At 35.0% G+C, this 16,899-nt stretch overlaps 2 protein-coding genes across 3 annotated transcripts; both read left to right on the top strand.

Moving 5' to 3' along the window:
* Positions 1-83: 83 nt before the first annotated feature.
* Positions 84-9,681, top strand: si:dkey-220f10.4 (tubby protein homolog). The gene is made up of 12 exons (XM_067369786.1): positions 84-185; positions 435-591; positions 700-939; positions 1,895-2,014; positions 2,160-2,297; positions 2,390-2,571; positions 4,995-5,153; positions 5,252-5,364; positions 5,448-5,562; positions 5,674-5,772; positions 8,654-8,825; positions 9,548-9,681. The coding sequence occupies exons 1-12, from the start codon at positions 144-146 to the stop codon at positions 9,679-9,681; spliced, it is 1,671 nt and encodes a 556-aa protein (XP_067225887.1). The 5' UTR covers positions 84-143.
* Positions 9,682-10,227: 546 nt separating this feature from the next.
* Positions 10,228-16,899, top strand: stx4 (syntaxin 4). Of its 2 annotated transcripts, none has more exons than XM_067368913.1 (11): positions 10,228-10,539; positions 11,117-11,221; positions 11,475-11,574; positions 11,783-11,857; positions 11,943-12,013; positions 12,104-12,212; positions 12,465-12,538; positions 15,333-15,470; positions 15,640-15,741; positions 15,837-15,915; positions 16,053-16,899. In XM_067368913.1, the coding sequence occupies exons 1-10, from the start codon at positions 10,510-10,512 to the stop codon at positions 15,912-15,914; spliced, it is 882 nt and encodes a 293-aa protein (XP_067225014.1). In that variant the 5' UTR covers positions 10,228-10,509; the 3' UTR covers position 15,915; positions 16,053-16,899. The 2 variants fall into 2 exon arrangements, with proteins under 2 accessions (XP_067225014.1, XP_067225013.1); XM_067368912.1 differs by having other exon boundaries at positions 15,640-15,750.

Below are 16,899 nucleotides of genomic sequence, written 5' to 3'. Positions count from 1 at the left end.
AATGAGAAGTTTATTTTATTTGATAGCTTCTTTGAGCGTGTGTTCTAGTTGGTGAGTTTCTGACAATAACAACATATTGGGTCATTTGTATAAATTATTTAGTACTGCCAAAATGTTGAAATTTGTTCTTTTTCACAAAAGAAATGGAGGACGCAGAGGTCCGACAGCAGAAGCTGGACAATCAGGTGAGTGTCAGAAATTAGTATGTTTTGATTAGACGTTCACTTATATGTTTTTCAGTATTATTTTACCTTTGACATTATTGTCAAATTAAAAGTTAAATAATGAAAACAAATATTTTTTTTTTAAACTAATCCACATAATATATTATGAAACTATTTCTAGTTCATTATGTTTTGAGGATATGTATCTATACCAATGGCATGCTATATAATATATAACTGGATGTTTTTTTTTCATGTCATCTCTCATAGCGTTCGCTTTTAATCAAGAAACAACAAAGAAGAAGAGCAGATGCCCGGATGGTCACAGCGAATCATGACATTCGTCCCAAAACACGTAAACAGAAAGCTGAGGCTGATGACACAGCTTTATTGATAAGCCAATCTCAGAGCAACACTTCCCTCAATGGTTCGTACACTAACCAGAATCTCGTTGTTAACATAAATTTGTTTATTAGTAATTATTTTCATTTTGTAGAGCCTTACAGAAAATAACACCCTGCATTTTTCTTATCAGACACACAATCTGAGCAGATTTATGAAAACACAGTGGAAGAAATTTGTTTAGGAGAACTGAACATTTCATCCAGGGCAGAAGAGATATCGGAAGAGGCAGCTCTTTCTGTTCCAGTCATCACTAAGAAAATTGATCTAGAGATCAGCCCGCAGCTCAGCGATAAATGCACTTTAGACACAGAGGGCCAAGCAGATGGAAAGAAAACTAAGAAGAAGGCTGTGAAGAAGGGGCAAACAAAATGTAGGTGTTTTCACTATTTTCAATTATCCTTTTGATATCTGCATTATTGTGATGTGTATGGAATTGTAATTGCGACTTTTTATCACACAATTCAGATTTTTTTTCTTGCAATTGCGAGTTTATCTCACAATTGTGACTTTATATTCAATTCATTTCACATTTATTTGTAAAGTGCTTTTCACAAAACATATTGTTTCAAAATGCATTATAATTTAGAGTAATCTGTGTCGAAGTAATGTCCATATGTCAAAAATGTACATTCTAAGATAATACAAATCATGCAGTTATCTAACATTGTGTATTCATTTAGGCAGAAACAATGAGGTAATTAAAGCAATTATTACAATTTGTGATCATAATAATTAGAATTCATGGTGCGACGGATCACAAAAAAATCATATTACGGTTTTTGAGTCATGGATTGGATCATTTTTTCGGATACGCAAATTACAAGCACAGTTAAATACAATATAAAAAAGTTACAAATAAAGTAAGATCTAACTGTAGTATTCAGCTATGTAATCATTAAATGTAAAATAACACTATAGTGTTCATTGTTTAAATTAAATGTAGATTAATCTTTGTTAAAGCTGTGTTTTGTTGTTTGATTAACATTTATGACATAGTAAGCAGCAGGAATTTATGGGCTGCTGTCACTTTAAGAGCTTATGCACGGATCCAATATCATGATACACATCCGATTTTTCTCTCAACTGTTTCACTTAAGACATAATTAACTGTGTTTAAGAGAATACTTGCCAAGATGGGTATTTTAATATATTTTAATATATAGTATATTTTGCGTGTATGTGTTTATTCAGGCGCAAGGAGACCCGAAATAGGAATTGCGAGTTTGAAATAAAAAGTCACAATTACTTTTTGTAATTTTTAATTTCATGGCAAAAACAAACTTCCATAGATGTGTCTTTACATTCTGTTTAATTGCACCTTCTAGTACTTGAATCAAAACTTGCATTAGAGGCTGAGGAAAATGAAGGGAAAGAGAAAAAAACAGTGAAGAAGAAGGATAAGACAAATGAATCTAAGGAGAAAGCGCAGACGGGGGAACAGTCTTGTAAGTGTACCGGAGATGTGTCTCCATTGTTAAGCATGACACAAGTTAAAGGCCATTTCCTGTAGCACAGGCCAGTGCTTCATCCATAAATAGGAAATAACCATACATTTGTGTTGTTAACATTCCAGCTTGTTGTATTTTTCAGCAATTCAGACTGATTCAGTGGTGGAATTCAATGTTAATGAAGAGAAAAAAACTGAATCAGAGAGTGAGGATGAAAGAAAAGACTGGACAAAGAGCCCCGTCCCTCCCACACCAAAGAAACAACAACAGCTGAAGCCAAGTAAAAAAAAAATAAAAAATTATAATATATATATATTCTTCATATTAACCTTTTTTGGCCCGTTTGGTAAAATTAGTTTTCTGTCATTGTAGTGAGATGTCATCTCAGTGATAGTGAGGAAGAAAAACAGGATGAAGAAGAGGAGGACAAGAAGAGCAAAGCTAGAAAAACCTCAAAGAAGTCTAAAAATGCAGCAAAAAATAACGATATTGCTTCTTTAAACTCCAACTATAAGGAGCCTTCTTCTGACAGTGACTCTCTGGACATGGGAAAGGTAAGATTTGCAATTCAAGATTTGTAAAGATTTGTTTACCTTTTGTCACATTACACCCTGGAAAATAAAATAAATTAAGTCTAACTTTTTTGAGCTGTATGTACACATTATAACCCCCATCATCAAAGTGAAAATAACATTTTATTATACAAATTAATTAGTGAAATACCTGGTTTGGTAAAGTGATCAGCCCCTTAGAGCATACCATTATAAACTTGCTCAGATGCAACCAATCATCTTCCAGATCAAACACCAGTCTAACTGCCCAACCTGACATGAAGTGTAGTGGTTTTGATTACTTCAGAGTAAGACCAGCTTTTTCTTGAAGATTCCACTGTTGGAAGTGCATGGTACTACAAAGAATTCACCATGGTTGGGAAAATGCTTTTAAAAGGCTTTTGGGATAAAGCTGTAGAAAGGCATAAGAAGGCTACAAAACATTTCGAAGGCTTCAGCTATCACTCTGAGTACTGTTCAAAGCATCATTAAGACGTGGAAAGCATATGGCACCACCAACACATTGCCTAGATCAGGCTGTCCGTCCAAACTGGATGACTGAGCCAGGAGGACATTGATCAGAGAAGCTTACCAAGAGGCCAAAGGCAACTTTGAAGGACTTGCAAGGGGATAGTTCACCAAAAAATTTAAATTCTGTCATCATTTACTCACCCTCAATTTGTTCTAAACCTGTATAAATTTCTTTGTTCTGCTGAACACAAAAGATATTTTGAAGAAAATTTGTAATCAGGCCACTTTGGGACACCAATAACTTCTATAGTAGGACCGTTATGACTGCGGCAAAAGACTTGAGCGGCAGCATTGGTTTTCAGTGTGAATGCCGCGAAAAACACACAAAACGCATCCAAAACGGGAAAGAGCTTTGTGACTGACTGTACAAATAGCTTTGACACAAAACCTGAGGTATATATTTAAAAACTGCAGAAAGCAACAAAAAAAAAGCAAATGGATCACTGCAATTCACAGGAAAAATTGGACTCCAGGCAAAGAAACATTTTGCAGTTATATTATATATTATGTTGACAACTCATCAATTAAATAATTGGGTGTTTTTAAACAAAACAACACTGACAAAAACTATACTATAAAACTATATGTTTTAGGGCTGGGCAATATGACGATATAACATTGATATAAGTGATTCCGCGGATTTAAACCTACCTATATTATAGTTATATAAAATATTCACAGGCAGATTTGCTTTATGTATTTCCCTGCCGTTGAAATCAGGCACATAAAAATGTCAGGAAACACGACTCCTGGCTGCATGTCAATATCCATGGATTAGGTTTATTTGACAAGTTGTAAGAAACACTTTCAATTCAACCTTTAGCGTAATCATTTGTTTTACTCGAGTTTTTGCAGTTTCCTCTATTAAATCCCGTCACGCAGCAGGTTCTTTTGCCACTCAGTCCAGCTGAGGGAGCGCGCTTTCGGCGGGAAAGTGACGTCGATGCATACCCTCTACAGAACAAGGAAACGTATATAGGTTTGGAACTACATGAGGGTGAGTAAATGATGATAGAATTTTCATTTTTGGGTGAACTATCCCTTTAATAGCTGGGACTGATCGGCCTGTGCATGTGTGATAACTATATCACAAACTTTACACAAAGCTGGCCTGTATGGCAGGGTGGAAAAAAAATAAGCCTTTCCTGAAAAACTGCCACGTCTCATTTGCGCTATGCAAAAACACACCTAGGAGACTCTGATGCCATCTGGCAAAAGGTAATATGGTCTGATGAGACCAAAATTGACCTTTTTGGACTGAACTCCAATCGCTATGTTTGGCGAAAAGCAAACACAGCACACCACCCAAAACACACCATGCCTAATGTGAAGAAAAGTGGTGGCAGCATTATGTTGTGGGAGTGTTTCTCTTCAGCAGGGGCTGGTCGATTGGTCAGGATTGAAGGGAAAATGGATGCTGTCAAGTACATCCAAATTCTTGAGGAAAACCTCAGGTGTCCCTCCACTAGACAGCTGAAGATGGGCAGGTCATTCACCTTCCAACACGACAATAATCCTAAACATACCGGCAAAAGAACAACACAATGGCTTAAGGATAGGAAGGTGAATGTCCTTGAGTAAATCCGATAGAAAATCTGTGGATGGACTTAAAGAAAGCCATCCATCGCCGCTCACCACAGAATTGAACTGAACTTGAGCAATTATGCAAGGAAAAATGGGCAAATATTCCCCAATCTAGGTGTGCAAACCTTGTACAGATATATCCAAAGAGATTAATGGCTGTAATTAAAGCAAAAGGTGACTTATATATTATATTATATGTATATTTTTTTTTGGTAAGGGTTTCGTTTTCAGGCTGTATGACAAACTATTTCAAAAGGGCATGATGATTTTCTATATGCACTGTATCCTTGTTTTTTTCTTTTTTTGTCCAGTCCTCTCCTATGTCTTTGGAGGATCTAGAACAGTTTGCCATGCGTCCTGCTCCAAGAGATGTTACTATTCAGTGCAGGATCACCAGAGACAGGAGGGGAGTGGAAAAAGGGATGTATCCCACATATTACCTCCACATGGAAAAGGAGGATGGGAAAAGGGTGAGCAGGAGTGTGACTGTAAGAAAAATGTGGAAAATCTCTATCTTTTTTCGTCTCGTAAAATCATTTTTCTCTTGTCCAATGTTTCGGGTGGGCAGGTCTTTCTGATGGCTGGCAGGAAAAGAAAGAAGTGCAAAACTTCAAATTATTTGATATCAATTGATCCTACAGATTTATCCAGAGACACTGACAGCTACATAGGCAAACTCAGGTGAGAGCCATTACAGTGTCTTCACAATTACATTTATTGTTTGTAATTCTGCCCATGCAAAAATATATGATTTATCTCTTCAGGTCAAATGTCTTGGGGACTAAATTCACTGTGTATGATAATGGCGAGAATCCAGAAAGGAAACAATTCATCAAAGAAACAGATGCACTGCGACAAGAGCTAGCAGCAATATATTATGTAAGATGCTTATTGTGCATTAGTTGTCTACAGTAGGTTTTTTTTTTTTTTTTTAAATGTATTTTCTTTATTGTGATTGCAAAAAATAGCTTTTTCTTTACCGTCACACAGGAGAAAAATGTCCTGGGTTTCAAAGGTCCCAGGAAAATGACAGTAATAATTCCTGGTATGCACGAGAATGATGAAAGAGTCGTTATTCGACCAAAAAGTGTGAGTATGTCATTGTGACCATTCAAAAGTTTAGGGTTGGTAAGATTGTTTAATATTTTTGAAAGAAGACTCATGCACCACCAAGACTGCATATATTTGATAAAAAATACAGTAAAAATAGTAATATTGTGAAATTTTATTTCAATTTTAAATAGCTATTTTCTATTTGAATATATTTTTTATGATACATTTTTTCAGGATTCTTTGATAAATAGAATGTTCAAAAAGAACAGCATTTATTTGCTATTTAAATTCTTTATAACATTATAAATGTTATTAATGTCTTTAGATCAATTTAATGCATCCTTACTTATTAAAGGGTTAGTTCACCCAAAAATGAAAATTCTGTAATTTATTACTCACCCTCATGCCGTTCCACACTCGTAAGACCTTCGTTCATCTTCAGAACATTAATTAAGATATTTTAGTTAGGTAGGCCTCCATAGGGAGCAATGACATTTCCTCTCTCAAGATCCATTAATGTACTAAAAACATATTTAAATCGGTTCATGTGAGTACAGTGGTTCAATATTAATATTATAAAGCGACGAGAATATTTTTGGTGCGCCAAAAAAAACAAAATAACAACTTATTTAGTGATGGCCGATTTCAAAACACTGCTTTAGGAAGCATCGGATCATAAATGAATCAGTGTGTCGTTTAAAAGGGTGAGAAATAAATGACAGAATTTTCATTTTTGGGTAAACCGACTCTTTAAAGGTATTAAAGGTACAATTTGTAAAATTTTGCAGTAAAATATCCAAAAACCACTAGGCTAGTGTTATATATTTTGTCCAGCTGATTACTAACAATATCTCTAATATTTTCAACTACTTGTAAATCATGAGAAAATTCCCATTCTAAACCGTTACACGGGGCAGTGCAGTCGCCTGTCAATGACGCAGTTACCTTTGTTACCGCCTTTACTGACGTAGAAACCACATGACAACAGTGCCGTGGACAAATGCGGAAGTAGAGTCTAGCGTCCAGCAAACCACTAGCTTGCTTCAAGCAGTTCCTTATTTACTTCTTGCACGTTTTATGGTGGATTGTGTTAATTATTTATGGAACATAATTACTGTTTACCATCTGCCGCTGGTTCTGTCGACAAGGACAGCTCCCGTAAACTCATGACCGGAAAAGCGGAAGCGGCGCCGGCGACTGTGTCATAATAAAAGTCCCGCTGCTCGTGAGGCGTGTGTTGATCAATCGCTCCAGCTCCTCGTTCAGCTAGCTCCCACAACACTCGGTCCTGCTCTGCTTCATACTACAGTAACGTTAATAATCGCATAAACGAACATGAGTTCTTCCAGACTCCAATCCCTATTCTTTTGCACCGTCCGTTGAGATGGAGACCACATGTTTTTTTATTTTATTTTTTTTATTTATTTATTTATTTATTTATTTATTTTTTATTGCAAACATTATAAAGATGACATTAATGATATACATTTTTATGTATATGGAATACAACATGTATCAACATTATATACAATGCCATCTAAACATACAGAACAAAAAAAAGACATTTGCAAACAGAAAAAATAGGAAAGAAAAATTAGTGCAGAAAAAAAAAAAGAGGGTAAGATTAATTTACATTTCAATTAGAGTATTCAAATTAAAATCATTACAAATTGAGGTTGTTCTTCTTGCTTTCTTATTTACAGAGGATGAAATAGTGTTAAGGTATATTTTAAATTCTTTCAAAAAAACAAGAAAAATTGGTTTGTTGTTAGAGAATTTACATTTATGGATATAGAATTTGCCAAGAAAATAAATTAAATTTATAACAAAACAAGCTTTGTTTTTATTAGAATCAGAATCAAAGTGTCCAAAAATAATATTTTTAAAAGTTACAGATATATCTTGTTGGATATTAACTTTAATAAATGTTTCAATATCTTTCCATAGTTGTTCTGTATATAAACATGACCAAAATAGATGACAAACAGTTTCTGTGTGAATTTGGCAAAATGAGCACCTTGTATCAATATTGTTTTTATATTTAATCATAAAATATTTAGCAGGGTAAAATTTATGTATTATTTTAAAAGACACTTCTTTTACTTTATTGGTAAGAAAATATTTTTGTTGTAAAGACCAAATCTTTTTCCAATTTAAATTTTTAAATAAATTATTCCAGTAAAAGATTGCAGGAGAAATCGAGATAATATCTTCAAGAAGCAGGGATCTAACTTTCTTGTTTCTATCTTTTTTTCCTGAAAAACATATTTTACCTATAGGAGTATCTATTGGCTCAGGGAAAGTAGTGTTTATAGTAGTAGAGTGAGTATAATTCTTAAAAAGCATACAGATTCCTGTTGGTATTGCTCCCATAACTATGGCAAATTCTTTGGGAGTAACTGGTACATTGTGTTCTGAAAGAAATTCAGCATAAGTCATTAGTAACCCTTTGTTGTTAAATAGCTGACAGACTAAAAGTAAACCATTATTAAACCACTGATCAAAAAATAAAGTTCTGTTTTTGTATAAAATATTTTGATTGTTCCAAATAAAAAATTTATGTGGAGTGAAATTATGTTTATATATTAAAGCCCATGCCAAAAGTGCCTGTTGGTGGATGGATGGAGACCACATGTCCCAAGTTTCCACTCTAAAACTTTACGTCATCAAACTACGCCTTTGTTTTGAATAGGCTTCTAGCGACCTCTAGCGGAAAAAAATATCACAAATTGTACCTTTAATTTCTTTAAAAAAAAAATCTTACTGACTCCAAATTATTGAACAGTAGTGCGTAATTTAAGAAATTTCTTACAAAGTGTAAAAAGGAATATAAAATACACTATGTGTTTGATTTACTGATTAAAACAACTGTTAATCGTGTATATATTAATAAGGAACTCTCTTTCGTATGTCCCAGGAGCTGGAGTCTCTGCTCATCCGATATGAGAATGGCAACAAAGAGAATCTTGTCACCCTTGTAAATAAATCACCCAGCTGGAATGAGCAAACTCAGTCGTATGTGCTCAATTTCCATGGCCGAGTTACTCAGGCATCTGTGAAAAACTTTCAGATTGTCCATCCAGATAATGGTGAGTTTATCCTTCTTTTTCTCTTTGTATCTTAGTTGCTACACTCTAAAACATAAAGGTTCTATTAAAGGATTAGTTCACTTTTAAATTAAAATTTCCTGATAATTTACCTCACTCCCATGTCATCTAAGATGTTCATGTCCTTCTTTCTTCAGTTGAAAAGAAATTAAGGTTTTTGATGAAAACATTCCAGGATTCCAGTCAAAATTACAGTTTCATTGCAGCTTAAAAGCGTTCTACACAATCCCAGACAAGAAATAAGGGTCTTATCTAGAGAAACCATTTTTTTAAAATATATATACGTTTTAACCATAAATGCTCATCTTGAACTAGCTCTCTTCTTCTTCTCAATTAGAATTCCGGCAGTTTAGACACTGCTAAGTGTATTACTGCCCTCCACAGGTCAAAGTTTGAACTAATCGTTATATACTTGCACTAGCATATTGTATATGACAATTTAGCTCAAACATTGACCTTAATTTGAAAGTGAACAAATCCTTTAAAAACTTCATGCATGGAACCTTTCCATATAAGGTTCTTTATTGTGTAAAAGGGTTCTTCAGATTATTAAAATGGTTCTTTTAAGAACTATTCACTAAAATGTTCTTTGGGCATCCAAAATTGGTTCTTCTGTGACATTGCTTTGAAAAACCTTTATTTTTAAGAGTGTATCAAATAATATATGACAATATTACAATTCTCAATATGAACATCTCTCTCAGTGGACTACATCGTGATGCAGTTTGGCCGGGTAGCAGAAGATGTGTTTTCCATGGACTACAGCTTTCCCATGTGTGCTCTACAAGCATTTGGCATCACTCTGTCCTCATTTGATGGCAAACTGGCCTGTGAATGAGTTTCATTCATCTGTATTTTCTGTTTGTTTAAAAAGAGAAACTTTGCAGTACTTTATGATATTAAATGTTCTTGCAATCAGAAATGAAAGTACAATGTATACAATGTATCTGCTTTAGTAACTATTCATGAATCTACAATTAGTACCTTGAAATGTATTAAGTTTGTTCATATTTGTTTCATATTTAAATTCTACATTTAAAAATGTTTTCCAATACTGATTAAGCAAATCATTTTCATTTTCCTTTTTGTTTGTTTCTTTGTTTACATGAAAAATAAAGCTTGACATTCCTTGTTAAATAAGGCTGAATTATTAAATTTTATGCAGTTACTCTTCATAAGGTTACATCGACTTCTTTTGTTCATCTTACAGCTCTACATTATTCTTTTACTTTCATTTTGGAGATATTTGATATGATAACCGTAGCGTGGTAGCCTATATAGTAAAATATTGTAAACATGGTAGTGAATTTTTTTCCCCAGTAGGGGGCAGTAAAAGGTGTGATTGTTATTTCATACCTCTGCAAACTAATATAGAAGAAGAAAGAGGACAAATTCGTATACAACTGCAACGCCCCATGTCGAACTCTAATCATAACTGAAGTTTATCCATATAATTTGAATATTATTATTCGGGCACCTCACAGTAGCGCCTATCAACAATCTGCTCTGAAAGTTATTTATGGAAGTTGGCGTGAAATGTGACTTTGAATGGAAACTCCCTCTTTTTGGTTTTGAGTTTTGAACATTTTACGAGTTTGCAGACAGATGAGCAACGCCTGTTAAAACAGGAACTTTTCATCAGAGTTGGATTCAAGATACGTCGAGAATGCGGGACCGGACCAAAGAATTGGGCAATGTGAGTACAAAGTAGGGCAGTGCACTCAGGAAACCGGCTAACGAGCTAACGGGCTAACCCCCGGATACTGTACCCACTGCCACAACTGTGATTTATTAACACTCACATAAGTTACTCTCACGGATAACAGCCTGCTGCTCTGTGACTGACTTTTAATGTGTCTTTATGCTGAGCGTTGAAAATATCATTAGTCAAATTCACAAACTGAAAGCTATCAACCTCCTGCACTGCACTCTAGTCTTGCAGTGTTATAGGTGGGGTGTGACTTTATTTAGCCTACATACACAGCAGCAATGAATGTTTGCAGTTGACTAAGTAATTTTTTTTCTCCCCCAAGCAAATTCAAAATGGCACCCATTTTCAATTATTACTTGGCAATGTTCTCTCCGTTGGATTTGTCACACCCTTAGGATGAAAAGTTTAATATCACATCCGTTTAGAGCCCTGTTTCTTCTCGTAACACTAAACCATGTGCTCTTAAATTCGTCTGATATTCTTTAAAAATAAGAGTAAGCAAATTATATAGTTTTTAAATAAATATTTGAAACCATTAACAGTCTTTAATGTATCCCACTAGACCTATGATGCCTCAGACGAAGATGAAACCACAGCTCTCATGATAAAGCCTGGATCTGAGAGCTCAGCAAATGAAGACAAAGAAAATGAGGCTTTCTTCAAAAAGGTTAATTTTTGGTCATTATATCTCTTATTGGAAGTATCACTGCAGCTTTCAATAGAAATATGCTCATATTTTTTTAGGGAACTGTAGAGAACTCCAGAAATGAGTCACTACCTCCAAACTTCATGTTAATCGATACTTGTGACCTTGTAATGTCAGTTATTCAGCATAAATTGGCCTGTATGGTTTGGGCTTACAAAGTTTCCTGAGTGAAACACATTATTATCACCATAATATCTTCTTTTTCTCTGTATAGGTTCAGGATATTCGAGAGGGGCTCAAAACTATTAAGAAGAAGGTATCTGAATTGGAAAACAAACAGAAAACAGTGTTAGGAGTCCCACTTCCAGAGGACAGTGAGTAGCTTAGATTGCATTTGGGTATTTTTTACATTTCAAAGAAATTCTCCATGGAGTTTAAGTTTTGTCATCCAACACAATGTTTGGGATGAATGATTTAGTTTGTTTAATGATTTTTATGGAATAATACATGTTGTAATGACATGTTATTTATGATTTATAACCCTTTTATTTATTTATAAATTAAATTTTTACTTGACCATAGGTATGAAAAAGGAACTTCAGTCCCTCAGAGAAGAAATCAAAGTCATGGCCAGCCAGATCCAAAGGAAGTTAAAAAGTGAGACTTATAAATAAACATAGGTGGTTGTTATTGAACTTTTTCCGTTGGATGTGAAAAATTAAACAATACATTTACGTCACAGGCATCGAACCTAAGAAAGCTGAAGGTGAAGACAAATATATTCCAATAAACGTAAGAATGCGGAGAACCCAGGTTAGTTACTTTTAATCTATATTACATTTTTATATACGTAAACTGTTGTTTTGGCACAATAATATGCTCCTTCCTTTTTTCTTTTGAAAGCATGGTGTTTTGTCCCGTGAATTTCTGGAATTGATGGGTCACTGTAATACAATTCAAGCCCAATACAGAGACAGAAATGTGGAGAGGATACAAAGACAACTCAAAATCAGTAAGTGCCTTTTATATCATGTTTTATTCCATTGATAACATTAGCTTTCTCCCATAATGTAGTTATTTTAAATACTTTTTTCCAAATTTAACGGTTTTCTTTCGTATAATCCACAATGCTTGGTCTAAGTATAAGTCCCAGACTACTGCCATATCAGCCAGTGCCACATGAAACAAAAAATAGTTTGCTCTTGATTCTTTCATATGTATTATTCATGCAAAATGATTAAAACGAATGTGGTTTCCATTACAGCCGGTAACAATGTGACAGATGAGGAGCTGGAATCAATGCTTGAGAGTGGGCAAACCGATGTTTTCACACAAAATGTGAGTGTGGTGTTTTGTGTAGTTTGAATGCATAGATGTGAGTCTTGCATTTTGCCTATAGTTATTCATGGCTTCATTTTCTACAATTACCTGAAGAAAACAATCTACAGCAGAGTGCTATTATTTTTTTATAGTCTTCTTATTACATAATGTCACATTCAAGTCTTCTCTTTTGCTTTCTTTGGAATGGATGTTTAATTTGGGTAAGATCCTTTTAGGAACAGTTCAATATGAAATTCAGTTGATGTTATTTATTGTTTTTGATGAAGTTGATTAACCTGTCTGACCATTTAGTGATATAAAGTGCCCTCCACTAATATTGGCACCCTTGGTAAATATGAGCAAAGGTGGTTGTAAAAATAAAATATGTGCTGTTTATCCTTTTGATCTTTCATTAAAAAAATTCACAAAATTTTAACCTTTCATTTAAGTAAAACAATTGAAAATGGGTGGAAAAGCTCATTATGAAATAAATGTTTTTGTTTAGTTCATGTTGGCCACAATTGTTGGCACCCAATTATTGCAACGTCCTTTTCCCAAATTGTCAGCTCTGAGTCTTTTTCTGATGAGATTAGAGAACACCTCAGGAGAGATCAGAGACCATTCCTTCATATAGAATCTCTCCAGATCCTTCAGATTCCAGCTCCATGTTGGTGCTTCTTCTCTTCAGTTCACCTCACTCATTTTCTTTAGGGTTTAGGTCAGGGGACTGGGATGGCCACGGCAGAAGCTTCATTTTGTGCTCACAAAATGACACCGTTTTGTTTTGATGTTTGTTTTGGATCATTGTCCCGACGGATGATCCAACCACGGCCCGTTATTGGATTTCTAGCAGAAGCGGTCAGGTTTTGATTTTTATATGTTGGTATTTGATAGAATCCATGATGCCGTGTATCTGAACAAGATGTCCAGGACCTCCAGCAGAAAAACAGGCCCACAACATGATCCAGATCCAGTGGCATATTTAACAGTGGGCATGGGGTACTTTTTATCCCTGTTTGCACCAAACCCATCTGGTGGGTTTGGTGCCAAAAAGCGATTTAGACACACGACGTCCTCTTCCAGGCAGATTTGTAACATGTTTAGTTGATTGGAACTTCTTAATTATATCCCTGATAGTGGAAATGGGGATTTTCAATGCTTTAGCTATTTTCTTATAGCTATTTTCTATTTTGTGAAGCTCAACAATCGTTTGCTGCACATCAGAACTATATTCTTTGGTTTTACTCATTGTGATGAATGATTAAGGGAATTTGGCCTCTGTGTTTCCTCCAATTTGTACTCCTGTGGAACAGGAAGTCATGGCTGGACAATTTCATGCTCCTAGTCACCCTGGTGTGCTAAAAAATGTAAATATGAATGGGAATATACTTCAGAGATATTTTACTCATAAGAATTTCTAGGGGTGCCAATAATTGTGGCCAACATGTTTTGGAGAAAAACATTTATTTCATAATGTGAGTTTCCCCCCCACTTTCAATTGTTTTGCGTCGATGAAAGGTTAGATTTTTGTGATTTTATTTTTATTTATTTATTTATTTTTGAATGAAAGATCAAAAGGATAAACGATGCAGTTTTTCACAGCCGCCTTTGCTCATACTTACTAAGGGTGCCAATATTTGCGGAGGGCACTGTAACCAGTTATAATAATTTCAGTAGAATTTTATGAAGCAGTAAAAACGACAAATAATAGGCAATGTAAGATCTACAGTTGAACCTAAAGCCCCGGATATACTTAAGCCGTCCGCATAGCGTAATTTTCGGGCTCGCGGCCGGCCGCACACGCAGTCCGCGCGCAGCCCAAATTTTGAGACCGCGCGGACCGTGCGTGTGCAACAGCGCATGCGCAAGCAGGAAAGAAGAGATGGCAATATGCACAATACTGAGCACAATCAATATGCAGTCGTTGAAGAAGAGTGTGTAAAGAACGATTCAAAAATAAGACGAGTAAACTCAAAAGCATGCCTTCTCCATCGTTTTTGATCCTGCTCTTTTGGTGTATCTTCTGAACTATGTTGCAGTGGTGGCTGCACTATTTTTCTTCTCCGATTCTGCCTAGCGAATGTCCGCTTGTCTGGTAATAGTATAGGGGGAAAAAATGCACTGCGCATGTGTCGAACTCGTTCATCCGCGCGCATCGTATACTTTGAAAGACGCGCGTGACGCGTCCGGGTGCGGAAGTGAAGTATACTCGGGGCTTAAGTATCCTGAGGGGTCATATTAGGACATAATCAAAGTATCTTGGGATGTAATTGCTGTTTTTATTTCAGATTAAAGAAAATCTGGGTTGTCAACATCATTAAAAGCATCGTAGAAGTAAATGTCTCATTTTCAGTACCTCCTTTATAGATTTATACTTCCCTTTTAGACTTTTGATTACTGTCAATCATTCCTTCCAGCTCATAGATTCAGTTTTTTTCCAGATCCCAAAATATATAAATATATATTGAAATAAACTTAAAATATATAATCAACATTTTTAAATGAGCAGTTTTATATTTCTCCTTTTTTTCAGTTGATTATGCTGTTCACAATGCTTTATAGGGTTGTAGTTCTTTCCCTCAATAAATGTGTGCCTTTTGTCCAGTTTTTAAATAAATTTTTGCTTCAAATCAAAGTTTGTAATGCTTTTATTAAAGTTATTATTACCAAGCATTATTGTCTGAACACCAACCAATTATTCGGTAGGGCTGGCACTGCACATGATGTGTGATGATGTGAAAAATCCTATTTTACCACACAAACCATGTTCAGTGCCCTGAACCCTGGTGTAAAATCAATTTTTTTCTTGCAGATTTTGAATGATGCTAAAGCTACCAGGCAGGCTCTGAATGAGATCGAGTCGAGGCATGATGAGATCATCAAATTGGAGAGAAGCATCAAAGAACTACATGATATGTTTCAGTACCTTGCAATGGAAGTGGAAGCACAGGTGAGATCAACACTGGTTATATTTAGTACATTACACAGATGTCTAGCAAATTAAAAACCATCATGTCCTATCAGTTTAAAAACAGTGATGTTTAATAAATGTGTGGTTTTTGCCCATGTTTTACTTTAAACCTGTATTTTAAGAAATTAACTTGTTTTTTTTTCCCCAGGGTGAGATGGTGGACCGCATTGAGGAGAACATTAAGCGTTCCCATAACTATGTGGAAAAGGCTGTTGCAGAAACAGCCGCTGCTGTAGAAACTTCAAAAAAAGTGCGCAAGGTGAGTCAATGATTAATATGATTATTTATTTTTATTTATTGACATGACAACAATAAATCATCATGATCACTTCTTTTGCTTTACAGAAAAAGATATGGATTGCAATATGCCTTGCTATTTTGCTTGTAGTATTGGCCATTATCCTGGCAATTACTTTCAGCTGAGGTGAGTACCATCAATTGTATTGATTTTGAATGCCAACTTTATGCAAGCTATTCAGGTGAAAGGTGTCTGTTATAGCCAAATGTGTTACAGCTTATGACTATTCAAAATAAATGTTTCTTTTTTTTTTTTTCTTACAGTGTTTTCCTTTATTAGACTTTTTTCCCACCAAGTCTGTTTTGCAAACAATATGGCCATGTATACACATGACCATAATTGGTATCCCAACTCTAGCTAAACATGCTTAAATTTTAAAGTTTATTTGTTGTTTTAGCTGCTTTGACCTATAAATGACTTGATTTAGACTTCCTGAAAATGTGTCAGTGGCCCTACTTGGACATATAAAAAGTTACATGGTAATAACAGTTTGAATTGACTGATTACTGTATAGACTGCATTTTCAAGATGGTGGACTTAATTTGCAGAAACCAACATGGTCATATAGGGTAGATTAAGAAAAAATGCTAATGAGATTCCTAATATATAACACTTTCATTTGGAGACAAGCTCAAGAACTCTGAGTGATGGGCTATTTCTCTTTGCCCTACTATGTTTATAAGATGTCTTTTGTGTTATCTGTTGTGATTTTATCCTTTGTAATGTAATTTCAAACCTGATATTTGCTGAAAATAGCATTTAAGGTCATCTGTGTGTGTATGTATATATAAATATATTAAAAACTAATTTTATACTCTGCTCTGCATTACAGTAACTACCTTTCAAAATATTTCTTCTCTTGCTCTCACAATGACATGTTGCATACATATGTATATTTTAACACATTTGTGCTCTGTCCCACTTAAGACATGCAACTTTTAAGAAATGAATATGTACAGTTACTTGTTTAGTGCCTCAGCCTTGATGCCTTTTCTTGAGCAATTACTTGGAGAGTGCCCACTGTGGCACTGTAAATGTCAAGATCACCAAGAGTGCTTATCTGGTCTCACTGTGCAGCCTCTGTGAATACTGCCACACATTTCATTCATT

The sequence above is a fragment of the Chanodichthys erythropterus genome, chromosome 19 (assembly GCF_024489055.1).
Source record: "Chanodichthys erythropterus isolate Z2021 chromosome 19, ASM2448905v1, whole genome shotgun sequence".
In the NCBI taxonomy this organism is placed as follows: domain Eukaryota; kingdom Metazoa; phylum Chordata; class Actinopteri; order Cypriniformes; family Xenocyprididae; genus Chanodichthys; species Chanodichthys erythropterus.
The sequence above is the reverse complement of the archived record's forward strand: the minus strand, read 5'-3'. Positions and strand labels throughout refer to the sequence as shown.

Excerpts from the sequence above, each read along its gene's own strand:
- stx4 (XM_067368912.1), top strand. The coding sequence starts at position 10,510 with ATGCGGGACCGGACCAAAGAATTGGGCAAT. Across the intron at positions 11,858-11,942 it reads GATCCAAAGGAAGTTAAAAA|GCATCGAACCTAAGAAAGCT; the intron begins GTGAGACTTATA and ends TTTACGTCACAG. Across the intron at positions 12,539-15,332 it reads CCGATGTTTTCACACAAAAT|ATTTTGAATGATGCTAAAGC; the intron begins GTGAGTGTGGTG and ends TTTTTCTTGCAG.
- si:dkey-220f10.4 (XM_067369786.1), top strand. The coding sequence starts at position 144 with ATGGAGGACGCAGAGGTCCGACAGCAGAAGCTGGACAATCAG. Across the intron at positions 186-434 it reads AGCAGAAGCTGGACAATCAG|CGTTCGCTTTTAATCAAGAA; the intron begins GTGAGTGTCAGA and ends CATCTCTCATAG. Across the intron at positions 592-699 it reads GAGCAACACTTCCCTCAATG|ACACACAATCTGAGCAGATT; the intron begins GTTCGTACACTA and ends TTTTCTTATCAG.